The following is a 24,571-nucleotide window of genomic DNA, read 5'->3' as shown; positions in this document are numbered from 1 at the left end:
AGTGGGACCTACAGAGCTTCTGCACAGCAAAATAAACTGTCAATGGAGTAAGCAGGCAACCTGCAGAATGGGAGAAAATATTTGCAAACTATGCATCTGAGAAAGGTCTAGTACCCAAAATCCATAATGAATTTAAACAAATCAACAAGCAAAAAACAAATAACCAAAATAAAAAGGGGCAAAAGACGTGCACAGATACTTCTCAAAATAATACATACAAGCAGCCAACAAGCATATGAAAAAATGCTCAATATCACTAATTATCAGAGAAATACATATCAAAACCACAATGAGATACCACCTCACAGTCATCTGAATGGCTATTCTTAAAAAGTCCAAAAGCAAAAAACAAAAACAAAAACAAAACAAAACAAAACAAACAAACAAAAGCCCCAGCAGATCTGACAAGGCTGCAGAGAAAGGAGAACATTTGTATGCTGTTGGTGGGAATGTAAATTAGTTCAGCCACTGTGGAAAGCAGCTTGGAGATTTCTCAAAGAATTTAAAACAGAGCTACCATTGGACCCAGCAATCCCATTACTGTGTATACACTCAAAAGGAAAATATATCATTATACCAAAAAGACACATGCATTCAAATGTTCATTGCTGTGCTATTTATAATAGCAGACATGTAATCAACCTAGGTACCTATCAATGGTAGATTAGATAAAGAAAATGTGGAACATTATGCAGCCATAAGAAATAATGATATCATGTCCTTTGCAGCAACATGAGCTGGATGCTATACTCCGAAGCAAATTAATGCAAGAACAGAAAACTAAATGCTGCATGTTCTTCCTTATAAGTGGGAGGCCAGCACTGAGCACACATTTACATAAACAAGGAAACAATAGACACTGTGGACTACTAGAGGGGGCAGGGAGCGGGGGAGATATGAGCTGAAAAACTACCTGTTCGGTACTACACTCCCACCTGGGTGCAATATGCCAAGTAGCAAACCTGCATATGTGTCCCCTTTATCTAAAATAAATGTTTAATTAAAAAAAATTAGAGCAATAAGTGTGGAAAATATATTTTACAAATGATGAAACTATGCAGAATAATGTCCTCCAGTAGAAATTCTCATCTAAAACCCCAGAACCTGTGATTATGTTGGGTTACATGGCAAAAGAGAATCATCAGATGAAATTTAGATGAAAGTAATTGATAAACCTTAAACTAATGTATAAACCAGAGATTATCCTGGTTTATTGGATGGCTCAGATACAATCATAAGAGTTTTTAAAAGCAGAAGAGGCCTGTAGTCCCAGCTACTCAGGAGGCTGAAGCAGGAGAATCACTTAAACCCTGGAGGTAGAGGTTGCAGCGAGCCGAGATCACACCACTGCACTCCAGCCTGGGCGACAGAGCGAGACTCCATCACAAAAAAAAAAAAAAAAAAAACAGCAGAAGAGGAAGTGGGAATGAGGAAATAAGTGGAAAATATGACTTAAAATGTGGCAGAAATGTAGAAGTAACATTGCTGACTTTGAAGAAGAAAGAAAGGAGCTTCTAGAGGCTGGAAAAGCAAGGAATCAAATTTTCTTCTAGTGTTTTCCAAAAGACATACAGTTTTCCATACACCTTGCTTTTAGTCCAATGAGACTCATGCCAGACTCCTGAACTACAAAACTATAGTTCATGATACATTTGTGTCATTTTAAGCTGTGAAGTTTGTGGTAATTTTTTATAGTGAGTATAGAACGCTAATATATTCTGCTTCTAAAAATGGGAGGTATTTGTATGTTTTAAGAACATATGAACATTTTAATCCATTATTGAGGAAACCAAAAGAGGCTATATAAATGAGAAGATATATGATATTTAAAATATTTATACTATGAATATACAGTATTATAAACATATCAAATATTTCTATATTGACAAAAAGATTCAATGCAATCTAAAAGCTTGTGTGTGTGTGTGTGTGTGTGTGTGTGTTGCCAATTAAGAACTGCTTATGAAACTTTCTTGGCAATGCTAAGTACCAAGAATGGCTAAAAAATAAATAAACATAAATAATTGGAGGGTTTACCTTCCAAAATCAAGTATATAGAAAATCTCAGTTGTATTTGTATAGTATTGGTGCAAGTTTACACAAATACACTAATTAAAGAATACTGAACATACAGAAAACTTCTTATGCTTTTGAGAATTCTATCTGAACTGACTGAGTTTGATTTGTCTTAGGCTGAATCCCCTAGGAATCTGATATCCACAGGTTACTACTGAAACCCCAAGATACATTCCATCTCAAGGGAAAATAGTTAATACGGTTAGTCCTATCCCTTTTGTGGGAATAGAAAATAGAGGGGCTCTGATAACCTATCATCTTCTGGGAACATGAGAAAATGCATAAATATTTTCATTTTACCCCTTAATAGAATTTTCATCAGCCTAAAGCTTTTACTTGCATCCTTCTAAATAGATACTTCCTACTAACCCTGTGAACCAGAAGAGAAGAGAGCCCAGTAAGTAGAAAACTGCCGGCAATTAACAAGAAGAAAAACCCTACACTGGCTCTTTGATTTTATAAAATAACAGAGACTTTATCTTAATCAATGTTCAAATAGAGGTTGTGTCCTAGAGGACATGGCCCTGGGAGAAATAGGTTTTTATGACACCAATGATTCTATAATAAGGAGATAAATAATGGTAAGAGAATATTGATTTCACGTGTAGACCAGCTAATGTGACCAGTGCTGCAAAAGGGAACTCAGAAGAAAAGAGGGACTGGGTGTTGTGGTGTATCCCTTTAATCCCAGCATTTTGGGAGGCTGAGGTGGGTGGATTGCACCAACTCAGGAGTTTGAGACTAGCCTGGGCCACATGGTGAGACCTCGTCTCTAAAAAAATACAACAATTTTCTAGGCATAGTGATACATATCTGTAACCCCAGCTACTCGGGAGGCTGAGATGGGAGGATCGCTTGAGCCTGGGAGACAGAGGCTGCAGTGAGCTAAAAGAGCTCTTTGGGTACAAGAAATGAGATCAGAGTAGGATTTGACTGAACCAACAAACCTTAGTTTGGATGTTTTCTTTTGGCTTTCCTTCATAGTTTTAATAACTAGTTATTAATTTTTCTCACCTTTAAATGTATTCCCTGTAACCCCAGTGAAAGGTACTTCCTGTCTGGAGGCAGTGAATCAGTGCTCCAAGAATCTGAGTTGCAAATTAGCATAAATTATAGAGACATTTTGTTTTTTTTCACAGTTTGTTTTAGTCTACTACTTTTTAGACCACAAGAGGTCATGTGACCACCAATTTAGGGAGGACTTCATGAAGACTCCGCTGCTATGTGTTATCCCCATAAGCTGCATGCCAGTAGGAGTTCAGTCTGAATCAGACCAGGAGATGTAACTTGGAACAGACTTTCATTCAGAGGATTGACTTTTGGCAGTGAGAGCTAGTCACATGTCTCCTAGGAAAATATAATACGCCCACTTCAGCTAATTAATGACTGTCAGGGACAAAATTAAGGGAGGGAAGCTCACCTATGTAAAGCTTTGACTAGGGACTTGGCAGATGTCACTAAATCCTACTTGGGTTGATCTACTCTTCCTTATGAAGAAGGCTACAGATCCTCACCAAACAATAATACAGAGCTGGCGTGATATTGCACAAAATCCACTCTTTCCTTAAAAGCTTTTTGAAGGACTTTGTAAATTTGTTGGGGAAGGTAAGACCCAAACCATGTCTTATGTTTTGGGGTGCCTCTCTAATGTTGTGGTTCCCGGTATCATGACCCTGATTCTCTTTCCTTTTCAAAAGTACTCTATAAAATAGGTCACACTAGCAAAGTTAAAACTCAAAGGGTGTTTTCAATGCAAAAGCTGCCTTCAAGAGTGGGCTCTGTTTAGTACAAAGCTGGAGATTCTCACAGATGAGGTCCAAGCACTGGCAAGCCAGAACTGAAAACACTGGGATAAAACTTCTTTTATTATTCTTTATTTCATCTTTAGAAGGTATGAATCTGCTCTGCTAGACTTTGCCTAGGACTAATTCCCTTGCTGTTTTCTGTTATGAAGGCATTGTCAGACTCATGGAGAGGTAAAGTGGTCTCCTTTACTAACATCAGAGATCCTCCAGAGTTTAGGACATTGACTTTGAAGTCATAAATTATGCTTTGAACTCACTGCTCTCTGCTTGAGTCAGAGTAATGTTGTTCACTTGTCCCTTGTGTTTTCTGATACATACATTTTCTCATATTAACGTTCCAGTAAACATGCGCTCTGAACCATATTTCAATCCCTCTGAAATGAAACTCTACCAAAACACACAGCATTGGAATCTGCCTTTTCTTTTTTCTTCCCTTTTTATTGATTTTTCTTTTGTTTTATGCACATTCTTCAGTTTATCAGACCCATTGTCTGAAACATATTTGCTCTATAAAAGTCAATTGCTCCCCTTTTCTCATAGCTCATCGTCATCCAGCTTGATATTTTAAATATTTTTATTATTCTCTCTCTCCCTTCCGTGTCTCCCTACTCCTTTTCCTTATACTTGTTTTTTTCCTGTCTTTAAAACCTGAATCTATCCTTAATAATCTGCATTGAAAAAGAAAACCGGTTAATTATGTTTAATCATATGAAATTGCTGACCTACAAAAATAAAACTATTTCATAGATTTATTAGTAAATATCTAAAGAAATGAGGTGGGTCATATGCCAAAGAGAAGGGCAAATGAAGGGTCTGAGGCCAAGAGAAGGGTTAGTTTTAGAGGTGCCAGCTCTTCCTGGGACAGGAGGTGCTTCAGTGTGGTTACACTGGATGTGACAGTTGCAGCCCCCAACAATGTTCCACACTGGCGGGGAACTGTAGGTTTCGCAGCCCATTCTGACAGTTGGTTTGTCCTCAGGGCTCAAGAACCAGTGGATCCCAGACTGAAGAGACCATGTATAACTTGAGTTGTTATAACCCCAGTTCCTTTATCTTTGTTGGAATACCTGGCCTGGAGAAGTTCCACATATGGATTGGGATTCCCTTTTGTGTCATCTATGCTGTGGCTGTTGTGGGCAATTGCATCCTTCTCTACCTCATTGCAGTTGAACACAGCCTTCATGAGCCCATGTTTTTCTTCCTCTCTATGCTGGCCACCACAGACCTCATCTTGTCCACTGCCACAGTGCCCAAACTGCTCAGTAACTTCTGGATTGGCTCCCAAGAAATAACCTTTTCTGGTTGTCTAACTCAGATGTTCTTCCTCCACTTCAGCTTTGTGGTGGACTCAGCCATCCTGCTGGCCATGGCATTTGATCGCTATGTGGCCATCTGCTTCCCCTTGAGATATACCACCATCCTGACTCCGCAAGTGATCATCAAGCTTATGGTGAGCATTGTTGTGAGAAGCTTCTCCATCATCCTACCAGATGTTTTTCTGCTAAAACGGTTACCCTTTTGCAGGACACATATCATCCCTCACACCTACTGTGAGCACATAGGTGTTGCTCAGCTTTCATCTGCAGACATCTCCATCAACATCTGGTATGGGTTTGCTGTACCTCTCATGACTGTCATGTCAGATGTGATCTTCATTGCTGTTTCCTATGCCTTCATCCTTTGTGCTGTATTCCAACTCTCATCCCAGGGTGCCCGCCAAAAAGCCCTCAGCACCTGTGGTTCCCATGTCTGTGTCATCCTCATGTTTTACACCCCTGCCTTCTTCTCCATCCTTGCTCATCGCTTTGGGCACAGTGTTCCTCAAAATGTGCTTATCCTGTTTGCCAACCTCTATGTGGCCATCCCTCCTGCTCTAAATCCTATTGTTTATGGAGTGAAGACAAAGCAGACACAGGACAAATTTATTCTCCTCTTCTCTTTGAAGAAGTCACAATGAGTGGACACTGAAGGAGAAATGTATGTAAAATTGATTTGGTGAAATTTTGTGTAACATAGGGCAGCATAAAGATAAAGCTGTAACTCTTATTAATTTGAAATTTCAACATTCTACCTATGTGCAAAGTATAGGCAAGAGGGAGAGGGGAGAGAGAAAAATCTTATAAACTTCTAGAAAATAAAGGACTTCTTTGGTTTAGTTTTTTTCACCACTTGTGTGAAGAAGCTGACGATGAATACAGTAGAGCACTAAAACTAAAGCTTGTATCTTTCCTAATGCTAATCTTAGTATATTTGAAGGATGCATATTTTCTAACATGGAAATGCACCCCCGTGTTTCTCAGCTTATGAATTAAAGGTAAAGCCTCTTGCCTTCCCTTGTTAAGTAGTTATCAATCCTCTCTACTATAATTCTCAAACATATGGCTTCACACTTCTTTAGTCCAGATTCTATACATTATTAATGCTTCCTTCTGTGCCCTTTACTTTCTCCCCTTATCCATCTCTTATTACATAGAGTTGCTTATATTTTGTGTATTTAATTGTATGTTCCGAGAAAATTCCAACCTTGGTTTTTCATAACCCTAGACCTGTATTTTATAAGTATTTATATATTTAATTAAGAAAATAATTATGAGAGGGTAATATTAGTTAATTTGGTTTACAGATGAGGAAGCCAAAACATAAAGATTACAGAAAGGTAATTAATAGATCTACAGGATCTAAATCCAGGTCTGAATGATTCCAGACTCTAAACTCCTTAGCCAATAACTTCCTGGGTATCTACTCACAAAAATGGTTTTCAAGCTTCTTAAACTTAATTTCTCCAAAATTTGCATAGAAACGTACTATCTTCCTCTCTCTAAAAAAAAAATAAAAATAAAAAAACTCGTTCTTTTCTGTCTTCCTAAATGACACTATCAAAAACAGAAATTTCCAAGCAAGAAATCTATCATTTATTCTTTATTTCTCCTAAATTACTCTCAAAGAAAATTAAGTCAACGTTAGGTTTATTATTTGAGTCTGAGGTGATTATAAGTTATTCCAGTGGATACATTCATAACATTCTTACCTTTATTATGGCTGTTGAGCTTGACTGGGCTCTAATCTATTATCTGTCTCTCCGAAAGTATTCCAAAATCTTTTTGAAGGGGTTCCACTCTTGCTCCATCCAATCCACTTTCTCTATAAAAGCCAGAGTGATCATTTTACAATTCACATATGATTATGACACTTTGTACCTTGAAACTCTTCAATGGTTCCATTGTCCTCAGGGTCATGCATAAGTACTGTCCTTCCTTAGGGTCATTGTAGGGAATGCAAGACTTGAATGAAAAGAGCGACCTTCTGTAAAACTAACAGCTTTGCACTTTATTTACATTTATTTATATTTTATTTATGTTTATTTACACTTTATTTGCACTCCCCTGACTCTTAGAGAGAATAATTCCAGAAGTGATATTTTTCTTTTATGTTATCATATTCAGTGTCCTGTTTTTGTTTTTGTTTTGTTTTACATAAAATAAAACTTGGTGTTGGTGGAGAATGTGTCGGGTGGAGTTGGGTAGGATTTATTCAAGCTCCTGTTAGGAAACTATCCCAAGATAACAACACCTATTTCTTAAGATCTCCACTGCAAAAGAAGACATACATTGAATCAAGATGAACATATTAAATTACTTGAGAGGAAGAAGTAAAGAGTAAAATGGGCATTCTGAGATAAGATCCTGTGTGTATGTGAGTGTATGGTATGTGTGTGTGTGTGGTATATGTTGATATTTTCTTTGCTTCTGTAATGCCCTGTAGCCAGAAAAGACACATGTAGAGGCTGCTTCATTTATGCCACTATTAAAAATTGGCATATTTATTTGCTTATATCTTTATCTGCCCACAGCTATGTTATTGATGCAGAATTTTTCTCAGCCACTTTTGCCAGCTGGAGACCTCTGGATGGTGATGCCCCTGCCCAGGCCTTGCTCAGGCCAAGGTTTGCCGCAGAAGATGCCCCATATATTCAGTCTGCTGGGCCATTCCCGGCCTACACTCTGGTGCAAATCCCACAGTGGTTGTGACTGTGCACTCAGTCCCTGGCAGGAGAGGGTGGGTGAGCGAGAAAGTGTGGGGTCTGGCCAGCTGTTCTGAGTGCCAGCACAGTAGCAGGGTCTGTGCAGGGCTTGCAGCCAGACCAGGTACCAGGAGTGTCACAAGCCACTCTTGCGGTGGACTTTAGCATCCAGACAAAGGGAATGTGGTGGCAACTAGGCAAGGGTGTCCATGACCCTGAAGCCTCAGAGGGGATGTTATAGTGTGCTAATTAGCTCTTTTAGTACTGTTACCTGCAGCCTGATGAATGGCAGCACTTTAACAGCTCTGTCAGCCCCTTACCTTGCTCCAGCCCACGACTCTGGGTCTAATTTGGCCCTGCTACTGCTTCCTGTTGCATGGGGTGGCTGCCCTCTGCCAGCAGAGGGCAGAGGGCCACAGTTCTTACAGCCTCCAATATACCTACATTCAGTGGGTCCCAAGTTTTTGTACCATGTCCAAGAAGAATGAGATCACACTGACAATAAATGGGTGAAGAGGTCAGGGAAGAATTTTACTGAGCAACAAAATAGCTCTCAGCAGAGCAGGGACATAAGGGTGGTCTCCCACCAGAAGTCACATGGTTTCTCTCTCTGTGTGGCTGGATCTGAGGCTTTTATGGGATCAGAATGGGCAGTGCATGCTGATTGGTTTGTGAGTATGCAGAAAAGGCTAAAACAAAAGCACCACTCAAAGGTGGGCACAACAGTGTAAAAAACTAATTAGGGAAGGGAAGGTATATGTAAAATAGGTGAAGGGTGAGGATCAATCAGAGGAAAGTGTGCCATATGGAAAGAGAGGTTCTCAATCCAGTTGTGGACTTACCCAGGATTTTTAGCTTGGCTTTCAGGCTTTAAGCTGTCTTTGGTTTGAAGGTAGGGTTTCACCAGGGACCTGCCCCTGTCTGTCTAGGATTTGTCTGCCTCCTGCTGCCATCATTATGAGCTCCTCGAAGGCAGAAACTTAGTCTTAGGCACCTTCTTACACCCTGTCCAATGAAAATACCTGCCAAACCATGTGATTTCAGTATGTTTCATACATATTCAAACTACATCAGAAATGTATTCCTTCAAGCTGTCATCCTAACTTTTTCTTTCTTCCTTTTCTAGCCAGCTTAGATTCCAGAATGCATTGAGTCATTGTCTTATGTCCTAAACTTCCCTGTCTCTTCTACACACTCAGTTGAAAAAGTATTCCTAGAATCTTGATAAAGTTAGTTCTGTGTTTTGGAGAAGATGGCAAAAGTGACCACAAACTGTTACTACTGCAAGTGAATTACAATAGTACAGCTGTCATACTTGCCTGGTTTCAGCTTCTCAAATAAACCAAATGTTTCCTTGCTTATTCTCTTTACTATTCTTTGCTTGACAACTCATGTTTAGGCTTCAGTTAAAATTCCTTCCTCAGATATTCCTTCTTTAATCCTGCACACTAGATTAGTATCACTTGCATATGTTTTCATGACACAATGTAGTTTTTATTTTAGGACTATTCACAACTTGAATAAGGTGATAAGTTATATTCTTAGTTTTTAGTGTTTATCCCTTTCATTAGGTCATTGAAGACCAGTTTAGTGTCCACCTTGTTTATCACTGTTTTCTCATCACCTGTAAAGTTTTTAGCACATATAAGTGCTCAATAAGTACTTGCTGAATAGATGGGTTGAAACAAATGAGTTTTAATTAATTCATGAAATCTCTATTTTCCATGGTAAGAATCTGCCTGAATTTGTAACTCAGCCTAATCAGAAAGATAATTCTGAAGAGTCAACGAGAAAGGTTTATTTTCTTCATAGAAAGTTGATAATTGTTATTTCACTTATTCCTTGATCCTTGTCTATAATCATTTCCAAGTAATTTTCTTTTTCACAGTTGTGGAAACTAGTTTTCAAAACAGTTAAGTATTTTGCTATAGCACAAGTGAAGGGATAAGGAAAACAAGGAAAAAATTCTAGATTTTTTGCCACTTGACTTGGAAATTAGATTCCTCGTTGGACTTATGGCAGGCTGTGTTTAGAGTTTTCCTAGGTACTCATGTTGGATCTATAATTTTTAGTCCTGTATGTAATTTACCCCACACCAATAGACTACTAATCTGTACTCTAAATAATGGATTAAAAACAAAGTTGATGTTGATTCAGCACTGAAGAAAGAGAATTACCAAGCAAGTCTGGCCATTGAGGAAAGTATCAGAAAAGGGAGACCTCTGAATACCTGGGGGGATGGCAGCCTCAATGAGAAATATTTTCAGGATTTTGTCGTCTAAGGTTAGAGGGGGATTCCTTTTAATTCAACAGGCATTTGTTCATTACCCACTATGAAGTAATCTCTTCCAAGGATTGAGAAAATAAAACATTCCCTGCACAAGAAGTTTTAGGAGCGTTAGCCTAAGTCCAGGGACATGACAAACCCAATTCTTGCAAAGTTTCTTTATCAAGTTGCTGATCGAGCTAGATAAAAACCTTGCTGAGATTCAGTATGCTACTGTTGTGGCTCAGAACATGATAACCCAAAGTATGGTATCTTGGCACCCTGAGTGCTTTGAACTGAAGGAGATCGAGATTGGAAGGGCCTCCCAAGCAAGACGTCTTGTCTTACTTTCTTCCACCCTCTTTTCTCCTTCTCTCTTTCTCCCTCAAAGCAGGTCATGGAAACTAGACTTACTTACTTATTCCCCAAGGCATGTCATAGAAACTAGAACTCATCTCCCTCAAAGCAAGCCATAAAACCTAGAGAAGTCACTCTCTGATCTACCTCCACTGAAAGTAGTCTATAGACCCATATTCCAGAGGGTCTTGCCCCATAACTGGAGTGAAGGAGGGAAAGGGCTTCTCTACACAGAGAAGCCAAGAAGAATCTGAACAAATAGATCTTGCTAAGTTCTCCTTAGTTTGTTACCATTAGATCATACCCTTTTAGTCCAATCACATTTCTACACAGCCCTCCATCTTTCTTTGAACCTAAGCATTAAAAAAAACCCTGGGTTTTGGGGTTTTTATATTTGATGTCTCCTGTGTCATGTAAAACTTTGATTAAATAAATTTATTATACTCTTGTTAATCAGTCTTTTGTCATAGGGGTGTTGGCCATGGACCTTGAATAGACGAGGAAAGGGTATAACACCTTTTTACCCTTACACTACTTTCTTAGATTCAAAAATTCCCAACTCACCACTAATAAGAGCAGAAGTATAGATTTTTAAGATGAGAAAGTGTTAATTTGGTTGAATCCTTGCTCATATCCTAGACTAACTTGGGGCCTTGGGACCTATAGATCCCCTGGCTCAGAGGCCCTCTGACCTAACCTGTCTCTAATCCCTGGAGAACATGAGGGGTGTACTTTTGTATGTCACTCCTGTAGGCTCTGTGTTAGTTCTTCCCTACTACAAGCATGATCCTATGTCTATCCCTTTTGTTCTGTGTCTGTCCTTCCTGAGCCTGGGACTACTTCTCCTGTCCTTTGGTTTGTATATTGCCAGCTGTGCTTCCACACACCCTACTTTTTATCCTGCTTTTTGCAAAATACAGTTCCAGCACCAAGGCCTCCAAGGTATCAGTTGGTGGAGAATAGTGAGGAACTATTTGGTAGTGAAGCTGGTGGGGAGTAGAGCAGATGAGAAATAGATCTGGTGAAGAGGACAGAAGGAGTTGGGAAAAGGGTGGGCTCCAAAAAAAGGAAAGGCCAAGATTAAAACTTTGAATGTAGTTTTTAGATCCAACAGTTATTGTAAGAGACTACAGAAAAAGAGAAGTATCTACTTGGAGCTTCCTTCTGAGCCTCCCCCTCTGCTCTCTTCAAAATGTTTTCAAGTTGGCAGGGTGAGGTTGCTTACGCCTGTAATCCCAGCACTTTGGAAGGCTGAGGTGGGCGGATCATGAGGTCAGGAGTTCAAGACCAGCCTGGCTAAGATGGTGAAACCCCCATCTCTACTAAAAATACAAAAAAATTAGCCAGGCATGGTGGCGGGCACCTGTAATCCCAGCTACTCGGGAGGCTGAGGCAGAGAATTGCTTGAACCCAGGAGGCAGACATTGCAGTGAGCCAAGATCACGCCACTGCACTCTAGCCTGGGCGACAGAGTGAAACTCCGTCTCAAACAAAAACAAAAACAAAAAACAAAAAAGCTATAATTGTTTAATAATAGATATAATTGTCCCATATAAGCACCATTTAGAGGGAGGTAGTCTCTGACAAGTTTTTCTTTTTGTTTCATATATAGGTCTATTTAGGTTTTCTTATTATTCATAAATTATATTTGTTATTTTTAAGTTTCCTTAATATCACTAATTTTAATTCAATTGTTAAAACATTAAAATTGCTTTGTAAAATACCATCATTGTTAGAAAATATATTTTTCATTATTAGAAATTATATTTTTGTCTTTTTATCTGAATTTTAATCATTGTATTTATGTACTTTACTTGTGACATTAGAGATTCAATTCCACTAATTACAATTGACACTTTTTTCTTTTTAAAACAATTGATTTCCATTTTTGGATATTTAGTATATTTATATTATTTATTATTAAATCAGTAATGTGATTAAGATTACAATTTTGCATCTTATGCAGCTTCTATGAATTTTTGAAGTAATGCCATTTAGTGTGATAATTCGGGCTTTTTTTCAGTCTATATTTACAGTTCTGCCTTTCTACCTAACTTAGCATTTGTTACTTATTTATTTACCTCAACATATTTCTTAAAAACCTTATCCTCATATAGCTCTCAGATAGATACTCTTTTTTAATACAATGTGAAAGTTTTCTTGTGATTTGATTTACATGTTTTTTTGATTCATGAGGAATTTTATGGTATTTAGCATAAACTATGGATCTAGCTACATTTTTTCTATAAACAATACTGAATTATTTCTATGCTATTTGTAGAATAATCCAGTACTTTTAAATTTTTACAATTTAATTTTGATTCTTTCAATTACTACAATATGATAAAAATTACAGCCAATTTTGGAGCTATATATTTTGCTCTTTGAGTATATTTATTCTTTTTTTCACACTTCACCTTCTTTAATGAACTTGTGGCTTTCATTTCTTTCTCTGATAGTGTTAGGGTGCTATAACCTTTAATCATCTTCCAGCATTTCTTACTAAATGTTTACATGGACTCATTTTTTTTTGATTCTCTATATTGAATCTGCTATTATAATCTAATGCTTCTTATTCACATTTTTAGAGTAATGACACTTTTATTATATATTTAAGATGTACAACATATTGTTTTCTCATATTTTTAGTTGGCACAATAATTGTATAATACCATTTATGAGTACAGAATAATAATATTCTGATACAATGTATAATGATGTAATCCGGGTGATTAGAGTATCTAGAACCTTAAATATTTAAAATTCACTTGTGTAGGAAACATTCAAAATCCTCTCTTCTAGCTTTTTCAACTGTACAATAAATTATTGTTAATATATTCACCCTACAGTGATGTAGGACTCTAGAATTTATTCCTTTTATCTAGCTGTAATTTTGTAACTGTTAACCAATCTCTCCTTATCTTCCCCTTCCTTTGTCTACCCTTCCCAGTTTCTGATAACCATAATTCTACTCTCTGCTTCTGTGAGCTCTTTGTGCTTAGCTGCCACATGTGGATGAGAACATGCAGGATTTACCTTTTTATGCCTGACTTATTTTACTTAACATAGTAATGTGCAGGTACACCCATGTTGCCATAAATGACAAGATTTCATTTTTTTATGATTGAATAGTTTTTCATTGTACATACATACACAATTTTAAAAATCTTTGTTGTTAGGCACTTAGGTTGATTACCTATCTTGGCTATTATGAACAGTGCTGCAATAAACATGAGGGTGCAAATGTCTCTTCGATATACTGATTTCCTTTCCTTTGGATAAATACCCAGTAGTGAGATTACTCAATCATATGATAGTTCTATTTTTAGTTTTTTGAGGACCCTCCACAGTTTTCTATAATGGCTATATTAATTTACAGTCTTACCAACATCTTCACCAGCATTTGTTATTTTTGATTTTTTGATAATAGCCATTCGAACTAGGGTAAGATTATACCTCGTTGTAGTTTTGATTTGCATGTCCCTTATGATTAATCATGTTGAGGATTTTTTTCATATACTTGTTGGCTTTTTTTTCTTTTTAATCTTTTTTTTTTTTTTAGGTGGAGTCTCACTTTGTCACTCAGGCTGGAGTGCAATGAGGCGTTCTTGGTTCACTGCAACTGCCACCTCCTGGGTTCAAGTGATTCTTCTGCTTCAGTCTCCAGAGTAGCTGGAACTACAGGTGACTGCCACCACACTCAGCTAATTTTTTTGCATATTTAGTAGAGACAGGTTTCTACACGTTGGCCAGGCTTGTCTCAAACTCTCAAGTTCACTTGTCTTGACCTCAAGTGATCTGCCCACCTTGGCCTCTCAAAGTGCTGGCATTACAGGCATGAGCCACCGTATCAGGCCATATTGTTTTTTTTGAAAGAAAAAAAGTACAATTATTTTATTTGCACTTGATATGATCTTAGGTTCAGAAGATTATAAGAAATTTACTAAAAGTTATTAGGAATAATAAATAAGTTCCGTACAGTAACAGGATACAAAGTCAATGTAAAAATCAATTGTATTGCTGAACACAACAGCATCAAAAGCAAAATACTTAAGAATAACCTCAACAAAAGTGTCAACTTGAACACTGAAAATTCCAACATGAACTTGTGGCTTTCGTTTCTTTCTCTCATAGTGTTAGGGTGCTATAACCTGGCTAGTGTTAGAAACACCGGATATCATCCCTGAGACTCCCTTCTTTGACTTTGGCAACTTGGCATTCCTAGGGGAAAAAAAGGAATTGCATTCTAGGCCTTTATATTATTAGAGGTGGGTTTTTTTAAAAAAAATCTTAACCTGTTCTTTGTTCTTCAGACGTAATAAAGACCATGCAGTTTGTGTGTATGCCTCAGATTGCAATTCTTTCTTCTCAAATAAAATGTTACATTTAGAGATTCATTTCTACATTTCAATTTTGACTTTGGTGTATGTGGTGTCAGAAGTAGGATGCAGCTGGGTGTGGTGGCTCACACCTGTAATCCCAGCCATTTGGGAGGCTGAGGGGGAAGGATTGCTTGAGGATAGGAGTTCAAGACTAACCTGGGCAACATAGAGAGACACTTTCTCTGTAAATTTTTTAAAAAAGTTAGCTGGGTGTAATGGGACACACTTGCTGTTCTAGCTACTCACTGAGGTGGAAGGATCACTTGAGGCTAGGAGTTTGAGGGTACAGTGAGCTATGAGTGTTCCACTGTACTCTAGCCTAAATTACAGAGTGAGACCCTGTCTCAAAACAAAAACAAAAACAAAAAACAAAAAAGTGGAAATTCAAAGCTAATTCAACTTCGGGAGAAACACCAGTCCCTGCAACTGTGGCATGAGATACACATGTTGGGCTCCACAGGCTGCCTGTTCTACCCACAGAGAGTCTTGGACAGAACTTCCAAATTTGGTTTAAGTTATGTTTTATTTGGCATTTGTTTGGGGAGGGGTCTTGCCCTCTTTTGTTTGAAGAGAGATTGTTCCCCCACCTGTTTAGAAAATCACTTACTGGGGACTTGTTGATTATTTGTATATCTTCTTTTGAGAAATGTTTATTCGGATCTTTTGCCCATTTATACTTGTTATTTATTATTTTACCATTAAGCTATTATTTTACCATTAAGTTGTTACCATTAAGCAGTTTTATTATTTTACCATTAAGTTGTTTATTATTTTACCATTAAGTTGTTTTATTATTTTACCATTAAGTTGTTTGTGTATATTGTCCCTTGTCAGATGAATAATTTGCAAATAAATTTTCCCATTTTACAGGTTGTTTCTTCCCTCTATTTTTGCTGTGCAGAGCTTTTTAGTTTAATCAAGTCCAAGCTGTCTATGTTTCTTTCTGATACCTGTGCCTTTGTAGTTTTACCCTTAAATTCTTTGCCTAAACCAGTATCCCAGAGCACTTCCCTTATATTTTCACCTAGTAGTTTTATAGCTTTGGGTCTTAATACATTTAAGTCTTTAATCCATTTTGAGTAGATTTATATACATGGTGAAAAATAGGGGTCAAGTTTTATTCTTCTGCATGTGGATATCCAGTTTTCCCAGTATCATTTATTGAAGAGGTGTTCTTTCTCCAGTGTATGTTCTTGGTACCTTTGTCACAAGTCAGTTGGCTGTAAATATGCATTTACTTCTGAGTTTTCTGTTTTGTTCAGTTTATGTGTGTCTTTACATGTGAAGTAAGATTCTTGTAGGCAGCACAGAGTTGAGTCTTTTTGTTGTTGTTATTGTTCATTCACCCAGTCACATCTGGGGAGATCCAGTGTAACTTCCCTCTCTGGGACGATGCAGTCACATGGAGTCTAGACAGCCGTCTATTCTAGGCTCTCCTGTAGCTAGGATTGCAGACATCTGTATTGTGATCTGCTGGGAATCTTTCACTTACCTTTTCCCTGCAATGGTTAGTCCCTCTTGTCTCTAAGCCTATCCTGGTTGGCTGCTTTGCTTTCCCTTTTAAGGTGCCATCTTGAGTTCTGTGTCTCAGGGGTCTTTGTCCCTTTCTTGCTGATTATGGTACAGTTTTTCCCTTTGATGCTCTCTTCAATGTGTGGTTATCTATTTTCTATATTTTCGTCTTTCTTTGTGGACGGAGCCAGTGCTGGGCATAGTCAGCCATCTTGATACGTATTTATTCTTGAGTCAGCAATAAGCTATGTTATATATATTTTTAATTAATTTTATGTATTTATGCATTTAATAAATATATTTAAATTAATTATGCCATTTATCTTCAACACATAAAAGGGATGATCTTCTTCAATATCATTAAAAATATTTTCTTACATATTTTAACTTTTATTTAAATATATATGTATATGAAAATATATTCTAAAATTGTGTTACCAGTTAAATTTAAATTCTAGGTGGATTTTGATTAATGTTGCATTACATATATAATGTAATAAAATGACATATCAGTAATTATTAATATTTTAACAAATGCTCATTTTTTATTTTTGGGAATTTGTAATGTTTTTACTTATTTAATTTTTCCATTTCAACTTTTTTGTTTTGCTTTGTTTTTAAATTAAATTAAATTTAATTTAATTTCAAATTCCGAGATACATGTGGAGAATGTACAGGTTTGTTACATATGTAAATGTGTGCCATGGTGGTTTGCTGCACTTATCAACCTATCACATAAGTGTTAAGTACCACATGGCTTAGCTATTTTCCTAATGCTACCACTCCTCTTACCCAACTCCCCAACAGGTCCCTGTGTCCATATGTTCTCATTGTTCAGCTTCCACTTATAAGTGAGAACATGAGGTGTTTACTTTTCTGTTCCTGTGTTAGTTTGTTGAGGATAATGGTTTCCAACTCCATCCATGTCCCTGCAAAGGACATGATCTCACTCCTTTTTATGGCTGCATAACATTCCATGGTGTATATGTACCACATTTTCTTTATGCAGTCTATCATCAATGGGCATTTGGGCTAATTCCTTGTCTTTGCTATTGTGAAAAGTGCCACAATGAACATATGAGTGTGTATATCTTTATAATAGAAGGATTAATCCCAGTAACAGGATTGCTGGGTCAAATGATATTTCTGGTTCTAGGTCTTTGAGGAATTCCACACAGTCTCCCACAATGGTTGAACTAATTTACATTCCCAACAACAATGTAAAACCATTCCTATTTCTCCACAGCCTTGCCAGCATCTGTTGCTCCTTGACGTTTTAATAATCACTATTTCATTTGTTTGTTGGTTGTATAAATGTCTTCTTTTGAGAAGTGTCTGTTCATGTCCTTTGTGCACTTTTTAATGGAGTTGTTTTATTTATTTTTGGAAATTTGTTTAAGTTCCTTGTAGATTCTGACTATTAGACCTTCGTCCAATTGCAAAATTTTTCTCGCATTCTATAGGTTATCTGTTCACTCTGATGATAGCTTCTTTTGTTGTGCGGAAGCTCTTTGGTTTAATCAGATCTCATTTGTCAATTTTTGCTTTTGTGCTTTTGTTACAATTGCTTTTGATGTTTTTGTCATGAAATCTTTGCCTGTGCCTATGTCCTGCATAGTATTGCCTATATTTTCTTCTAGGGTTTTTGTAGTTTTGGGTTTTACGTTTAAATCTTTAATCCATCTTGGATTTATTTCTGTATTAGGTGTAAGGAAGTGGTCCAGTTTCAATTTTCTGCATATGGCTAGCCAGCTTACCCAGCACCGTTATTAAATACAGAATTCTTTCCCCATTGCTTGTTCTTGTCAGGTTTGTTGAAGATCAGATGGTTGTAGATGTGTGGTCATATTTCTGAGATCTCTATTCTGTTCCATTGGTCTATGTGTCTGTTTTTGTACAAGTATCATGCTGTTTTTGTTACTGTAGTCTTGTAGTATAGTTTGAAGTTGGGTAGCCTGGTGCCTCTAGCTTTGTTCTTTTTGCTTAGGATTGTCTTAACTATATGGGCTCTTTTTTGGTTTTCTGTAAATTTTAAAGTAATGTTTTTCTAATTCTGTGAAGAATGTCAATGTAAATCTGTGAAGAATCTCAAAGTTTTTTAAACAAAAGCTTATTTTTTAAACAAATAAATTACGTATATATGAAGTTAAATGTTAAATTATATACTGTATATATTAAAGTTACAAAAAATTTAAACTCTCTCTATAAATATACTTAGAATAGTTGATGCATATTGTTCTAGGCCTTTAAATGCAAATAAAAACATAAACAACAAATCAACACTAATAACAAATACTAGCACTGCGCTAATTTGTCTCTTTTTATTTAACAAATATATTTTGGCATCTTTTGATTTCTATACACATAGGTTTACCTCATTCTTTTAAAAGGGGAAGTATTTTATTATAGAAATATACTGTAAATTTTAAAATCATTCCCCTATTAAAATTTAAATGGATGACAACTTTTCAATTTTTATTATCCACATTATAATTTTACTGAAATTTTCTATTTCAAAGATTGCAGCAATGGCTATTTACATACCTTTTCTATTTGCATAACTATCTTTGGAAGCATTTCTACATTTGGAACTTCTGTGACAATGGATATACTCATTTTATATTTTGATGCATATTGTCAAATTAAACTCTAAGAATATTTTATAGTAAACCCTTCTAAAATAGCTATAACAGTTCTTAATTCCTCAGACCCTTCACAGAATTAGAGAGTTGATAGTACGTAGGATAGAATTGGATATCATCAATGGGATCATCGATCTTTAAAAATATTTGCTAATCTGGTAAATAATATCCTTTATTCATGTTTTATATGGAATTTATTTAAGATATTTAGAATATTCTATATATGTACTAAATATTAGAATTTATTTTTATATAAATTGCAAAATTTATTTTTATATAAATTTATTTTATATAAATTTTTATATGGTTGTTTGTATTCATTGCCAATTTTTCTACTTGACTCAAGGGCTTCACCTAAGTGATTTGTAAGAATACTTTAAATATTAATGGAATAATACATTTTTTATTTGAATTAGTTTTTAATTATGATACTTTTAAAATGGGATTTATTGTCTCCTGTTTAATTATTATCTCTGTGTAACAGTTATCCTTCCAATTTCCATTTTGACTTTTTTTTTTTTCCCAGATATATCTATATGTGTATGTGATACGGGACATAGGATGTGGGATAGCTTATATACAATTTTGTGATACTGAATAGAATATCTTAGATCTGGTATGCTAAACCTTAATTGAGGCTTCTCTATGCATTGACCTCTTCTGTAATTGAATCCATTGGTAATGAAATGAACCTTATCTAGACTTTAGCACAGACAAAATCCACTGCGGCTGACTACCAGCTTTGCCATTTTGTTCTATCTGGAAGTGACAGGCTTTCCACTTTCTGTTTCTCTTAATTTGGGATACACCCTATATCACATCTTTCCTTCTCCAGGAGAAATAATCTTGTACTTCTGAGGTCAGCTTTAATAGCAGGAAAATCACAAAAAGTACATCAGAAAATATTTTTAAAATATTCTTTTCATTATATGTATATAATTTTGTTTCCTTTATCAACTTTTAATTGCTCAATCAAAATGAATGCGTTTAAGTTAGAAAAAATATGCAGAGGTCTTGATGAGAATTGGTGGCATGTAGGATAGAGCAGTCATTGTAGGAGTAGCAATAAGTGGATGTAACATGAATATTTACTAATTGAATACTTACTTATAATACAATAATTATTTAGAAGATGAGGATGATGATTATGTGTGAGAAAGATTTAATTTAGGTAGCTTCAAGGTTTCTAGATTGAGAAATTGATTGTGTTGTACTGCCATTTGTTGAGTTGAAAACCATTGTAGGATAAATGGTCTGGGGCAATAGAAAGACAAATGGGATAGTTTGGAACATACTGACTTGGATGCACCTGTAGCATTTCTAAGTAAAGATTACAAGCATAAGATAACTAATTTTTAAACTGAGAAGAGAGGAATTTTTTGTTTGCTTGTTTTGAGATGGAATCTCGCTCTGTCACCCAGACTGGAGTGCAGTGGCGCGACCTCGGCTCACTGCAAGCTCCATCTCCGGGGTTCACGCCATTCTCTTGCTTCGGCCTTCCGAGTAGCTGGGACTACAGGCACCCGCCACCACGCCCGGCTAATTTTTTGTATTTTTAGTAGAGACGGGGTTTCACCGTGTTCGCCAGGATGGTCTCGATCTCCTGACCTCGTGATCCGCCCGCCTCGGCCTCCCAAAGTGCTGGTATTACAGGCGTGAGCCACCGCGCCCGGCCAAGAGGAATTTTTTAAAAATTATACACTTCATAATCTTCAACATAGGGGCCACAGTTCAAACCATGACATTTGTGGAAATCTTCCAGGTACAGTTTTTCCGCCAAGAAAGCAGCAGGCATGGATGCGTGGATAGAGCACTGTGGAATTCCAACCCTCGAAGGACAGATAGAAAAAAAAAAGAGTGAATACTGAGGTTGGAGGAAAAGAGTCATCTATCATGTCATGAAATAGAAGAGTTTTGGAAGAAAGATTCAACTGTTTCTATGAAGTCTCAAAAAATGAATCATTAAACGGATTAAGCAGGGATAAGAATGCTATTGCACAATACTGCCAGGGGAGTGGGCTTCCCCTGCTGATATATGCCTTCTTTGTTGGATAAGAGGAGGTTTCTACCTTCTTTTCATGAGACAAATCTGACATAGTAAATTATTGGGGGCTGTCTTTTCTTGAAAATTTCTCCAACCTAGGGATGTCTGAAGGGGCAGATTAAACCACCTAAACCTTTTTATGGAGGAATGTTCTCCATTTCCTCTTTATGTTGGTGAGCTTTTCTGTAAGAGTAATGGCAACCCAGGCAGATGTTTTAGTGGTTGGGGGAGAAGCAAGGAAGTAAGGGACAGCGTTGTCTACTTAGGTTTTAGAAACTGAACCTGCTTTTGTTAAACCCCTTGTGATCCTCTAGAGTTGTTATTTCAGTTTCCCAGGAACAGGAGATTTCACAATGAATTTTGCTTCAAATCTCTGACTAGTAACAATGTGTCTCTGCCTAATGTTATTTTATGCATATGTTTTCTTAGAAAACTTGCTGGGTTGCTGAGAGGTAGGCAAGACTGGTTTAAATTATATGACATATTTCTGCGAAATATTGCAATAACATTTTTATTATGGCTGAAAATTATAACTGAAAATTTGACAGATCTTTATTGTAAAGAGAAGGGAAGAGGGATAAGTTGTCATTTCCTAGAACTGAAAGTGAGGGGATAATATTGGAGAAGGGTCCTTCCGATCAGAGGCAGATTTTTGTAGATCACAGTAACAATCAGCCATACAACTTTTATTTTCAGTTCACGAGACACATCTAATTGATGACCATAATGACAACATTCAACTTGAGCAGCTTCAATCCAGGCCCATTCATCCTACTGGGGATTCCATGGCTGGAGCAGTTTCACATCTGGATAGGGATTCCCTTCTTTATTACCTACCTTGTGGCACTTGCAGGCAATAGCGTCCTTCTCTACCTCATTTCTATGGAGCAGAGCCTCCATGAACCCATGTTCTTTTTCCTTTCCATGCTAGCTGCTACAGATCTCATGCTGTCTAATACATGTTTACCAAAAACATTCAGCATCTTCTGGCTGGGTCCTCAGGAAATCACCTTTCCTGGATGTCTTACTTAGATGTTTTTTCTCCACTACAGCTTTGCCATGGATTCTGCCATCCTTCTGGCCATGGCGTTTGATCATTATGTTGCTACTTGCTTCCCTCTAAGATACACCACTATTGTCACTCATGAAATTATTACTAAGAATGTGGTGGGTATTATCAGCAGGAGCTTTTTCTTCCCATGTGTGTTCCTGTTAAAGCGACTACCTTTCTGTAAAACACTCATCATTCCCAACACATACTGTGAGCACATAGGCATTGCCCAGCTTGCCTGTGCGGACATCTCCATCAACATCTGGTATGGCTTTGCTGTGCCTATAATGACTGTCATATCAGACCTGATTCTCACTGGCATCTCCTACACTCTTATTCTTCATGCTATCTTTAACCTTCCATCCTTAGATACCCGCCAGAAAGCCCTTAGCACATCTGGTTCCCACATTTGTGTCATTCTTACATTCTACACACCAGCCATATTCTCCGTCCTCGCCCACCGTTTTGGTCACAATATTCCTCATTCCTTCCACATACTATTTGCCAACCTCTAGGTAGCTATCCCCCCTGCACTCAATCCAATCATCTATGGAGTGAAGACCAAGCAGATTTGAGACAAAATCATCCTCCTCTTTTTCTCTAAAGGGAACCAGTGACATGAAGCTGACAGCTTGGGAAAGAAATCAGGTAATTATATTGATTTTCTAGTATTTCTTATTTTTTAAAAGCTGGAATCCTTACAACATTGACTTAAATGTATATGAAATCCTGTAAATCCACTATGTGTTATAGGAAACAGTGAGATAAGATGAATAGGTAGAGAAGCCAAATAAAAGTTGAAGAAAAATTTCATGTATAAAAGGATCAGAGGGAAATTTATATCTCATTTTCAGATAAGATTTCTTAGCTACCAGAGTCACCAGAACTGTTGAAGAATGTATAGTAAGCCCATTAAAGTAGGATAGAGCTTACTTGCATTTTTGCATTTGCATTTTTACCAAATTCCCCAGGGGACTATGATGACCACTAAAGTTTGAGAACCACTGTCTCTTAGAAGATTTATTTTCCTGAAGGATTCTTAAAAGAGGGTAATTATTTGCTCTATCTTTTCTGAATCTCATCTGGAAAGTGTCCTACAAAGGTATCCCAAATTGTGAGGATTTTACTTATGTCTTTTAACCTGTTTATAAGACTAATCTGTCTAGTTATATATGATCAACATACTATCTTCTAAGTGTTGGAATTCTTAAACGTTCATAAACAATTTGGAAATCATATTTAAATATTCTAGTGGGTAGCCCCAGTGGAGATCCCAGCCAACAGCTAACAACAGCTAGCTATGTCAGTAAGCCATCTTGGATATTAAGTCCAATTGAGACTTCAGACATCTGTAGCAATAATATGAAAAATTGTACAGTATACTTAATAAACATATGTGTTTGGCTAAGGAGATTTTAAAGCAAAGTACTGGAAGTACCAACACTATTTTTATGCTACATATGGTAATGTACGTATAAAGAAATATGAAATAATAAATGAAATTGTTTAAGGTTCAAACAACATTTAGAGTAAATACAAAGGTGACATATCTGGCTAGGTTCAAATAAAAAATTAACTCTCTCCACCCCTGGCTTCTCCAAATGACAAAAAATTCTCACAGTGAAAAATGGTCCCAGGGTGTAGTATCATCTCCAGAAAAAGGCTGTAAGATCCTTTGCTAACAATAGAGAAATATTTAAGTTTGCATCTTATAGAGGTTTTCAATTAAAGAAGCTTCTAAGAATCTTTAGAATTTTTTTTCAGAGTACTGTAACTCTCAGACAAAATCAGAAAGGTAAAAATCTAAAAGGTATATGTGGATATGACTTTTGTCTAATAGAGTAAACTCAAATTTTTATAGAGAACTCAGATTTTAAGAAAAATGTGCAGTTATAAGTACCATGAGCTTTGGTGGAAAATGACATAGTCATTGAAAAATAAAAAAAAGTCCTTAGATTTTTAACTTTATTAAGCAGGAAGCAGGCTGAGAAAGCTACTCACATATATATACAAGTCATTTTTTACAAAAAAAAAAAAAAAAAAGATGACATAGAATATAGAGTTAATTTCCCATGGTTGTAGTCAAGCCATGGAGAATTACTCCCAGGGAGCAGGAGCGGGATTGGGTCCTTATTAGGAAAGTGGTGGTGTTTTTCTGGCTGTACTTTAGAATTAAAATAGACAAGTGGCTATTATATGCCTTTGCCACTATTTCACGTGTGAGTATCTATTGCAGTTATTCTATCTCTGTATCACAATTGTATGTTGGCTGTATAGGAGACAGATAACTCATTGATTTACTTCACAAATCTTCAGATTGAGAGAAGCTGCACTCATGGAGCTGTACAAAAGGAACTGAACCCAAGGGGTCTTATTCATACTTTGTCCTGATTTTCAGGCTGAGATTCTGGGCTT

The 24,571-nt window shown here is 36.7% G+C and overlaps 1 protein-coding gene and 1 pseudogene across 1 annotated transcript; both read left to right on the top strand.

Annotated features, from left to right (window-relative positions):
* Positions 1-4,896: 4,896 nt before the first annotated feature.
* OLFR651 (olfactory receptor 651) lies at positions 4,897-5,838 on the top strand. The gene is given in 1 exon segment (NM_001168863.1): positions 4,897-5,838. A coding segment is annotated over 1 exon segment (942 nt).
* A 14,841-nt stretch (positions 5,839-20,679) lies between these two features.
* Positions 20,680-24,164, top strand: LOC110741230 (annotated as a pseudogene).
* Positions 24,165-24,571: the final 407 nt, after the last annotated feature.

The sequence above is a fragment of the Papio anubis genome, chromosome 12, assembly GCF_008728515.1.
Source record: "Papio anubis isolate 15944 chromosome 12, Panubis1.0, whole genome shotgun sequence".
NCBI lineage: Eukaryota > Metazoa > Chordata > Mammalia > Primates > Cercopithecidae > Papio > Papio anubis.
The sequence above is the reverse complement of the archived record's forward strand: the minus strand, read 5'-3'. Positions and strand labels throughout refer to the sequence as shown.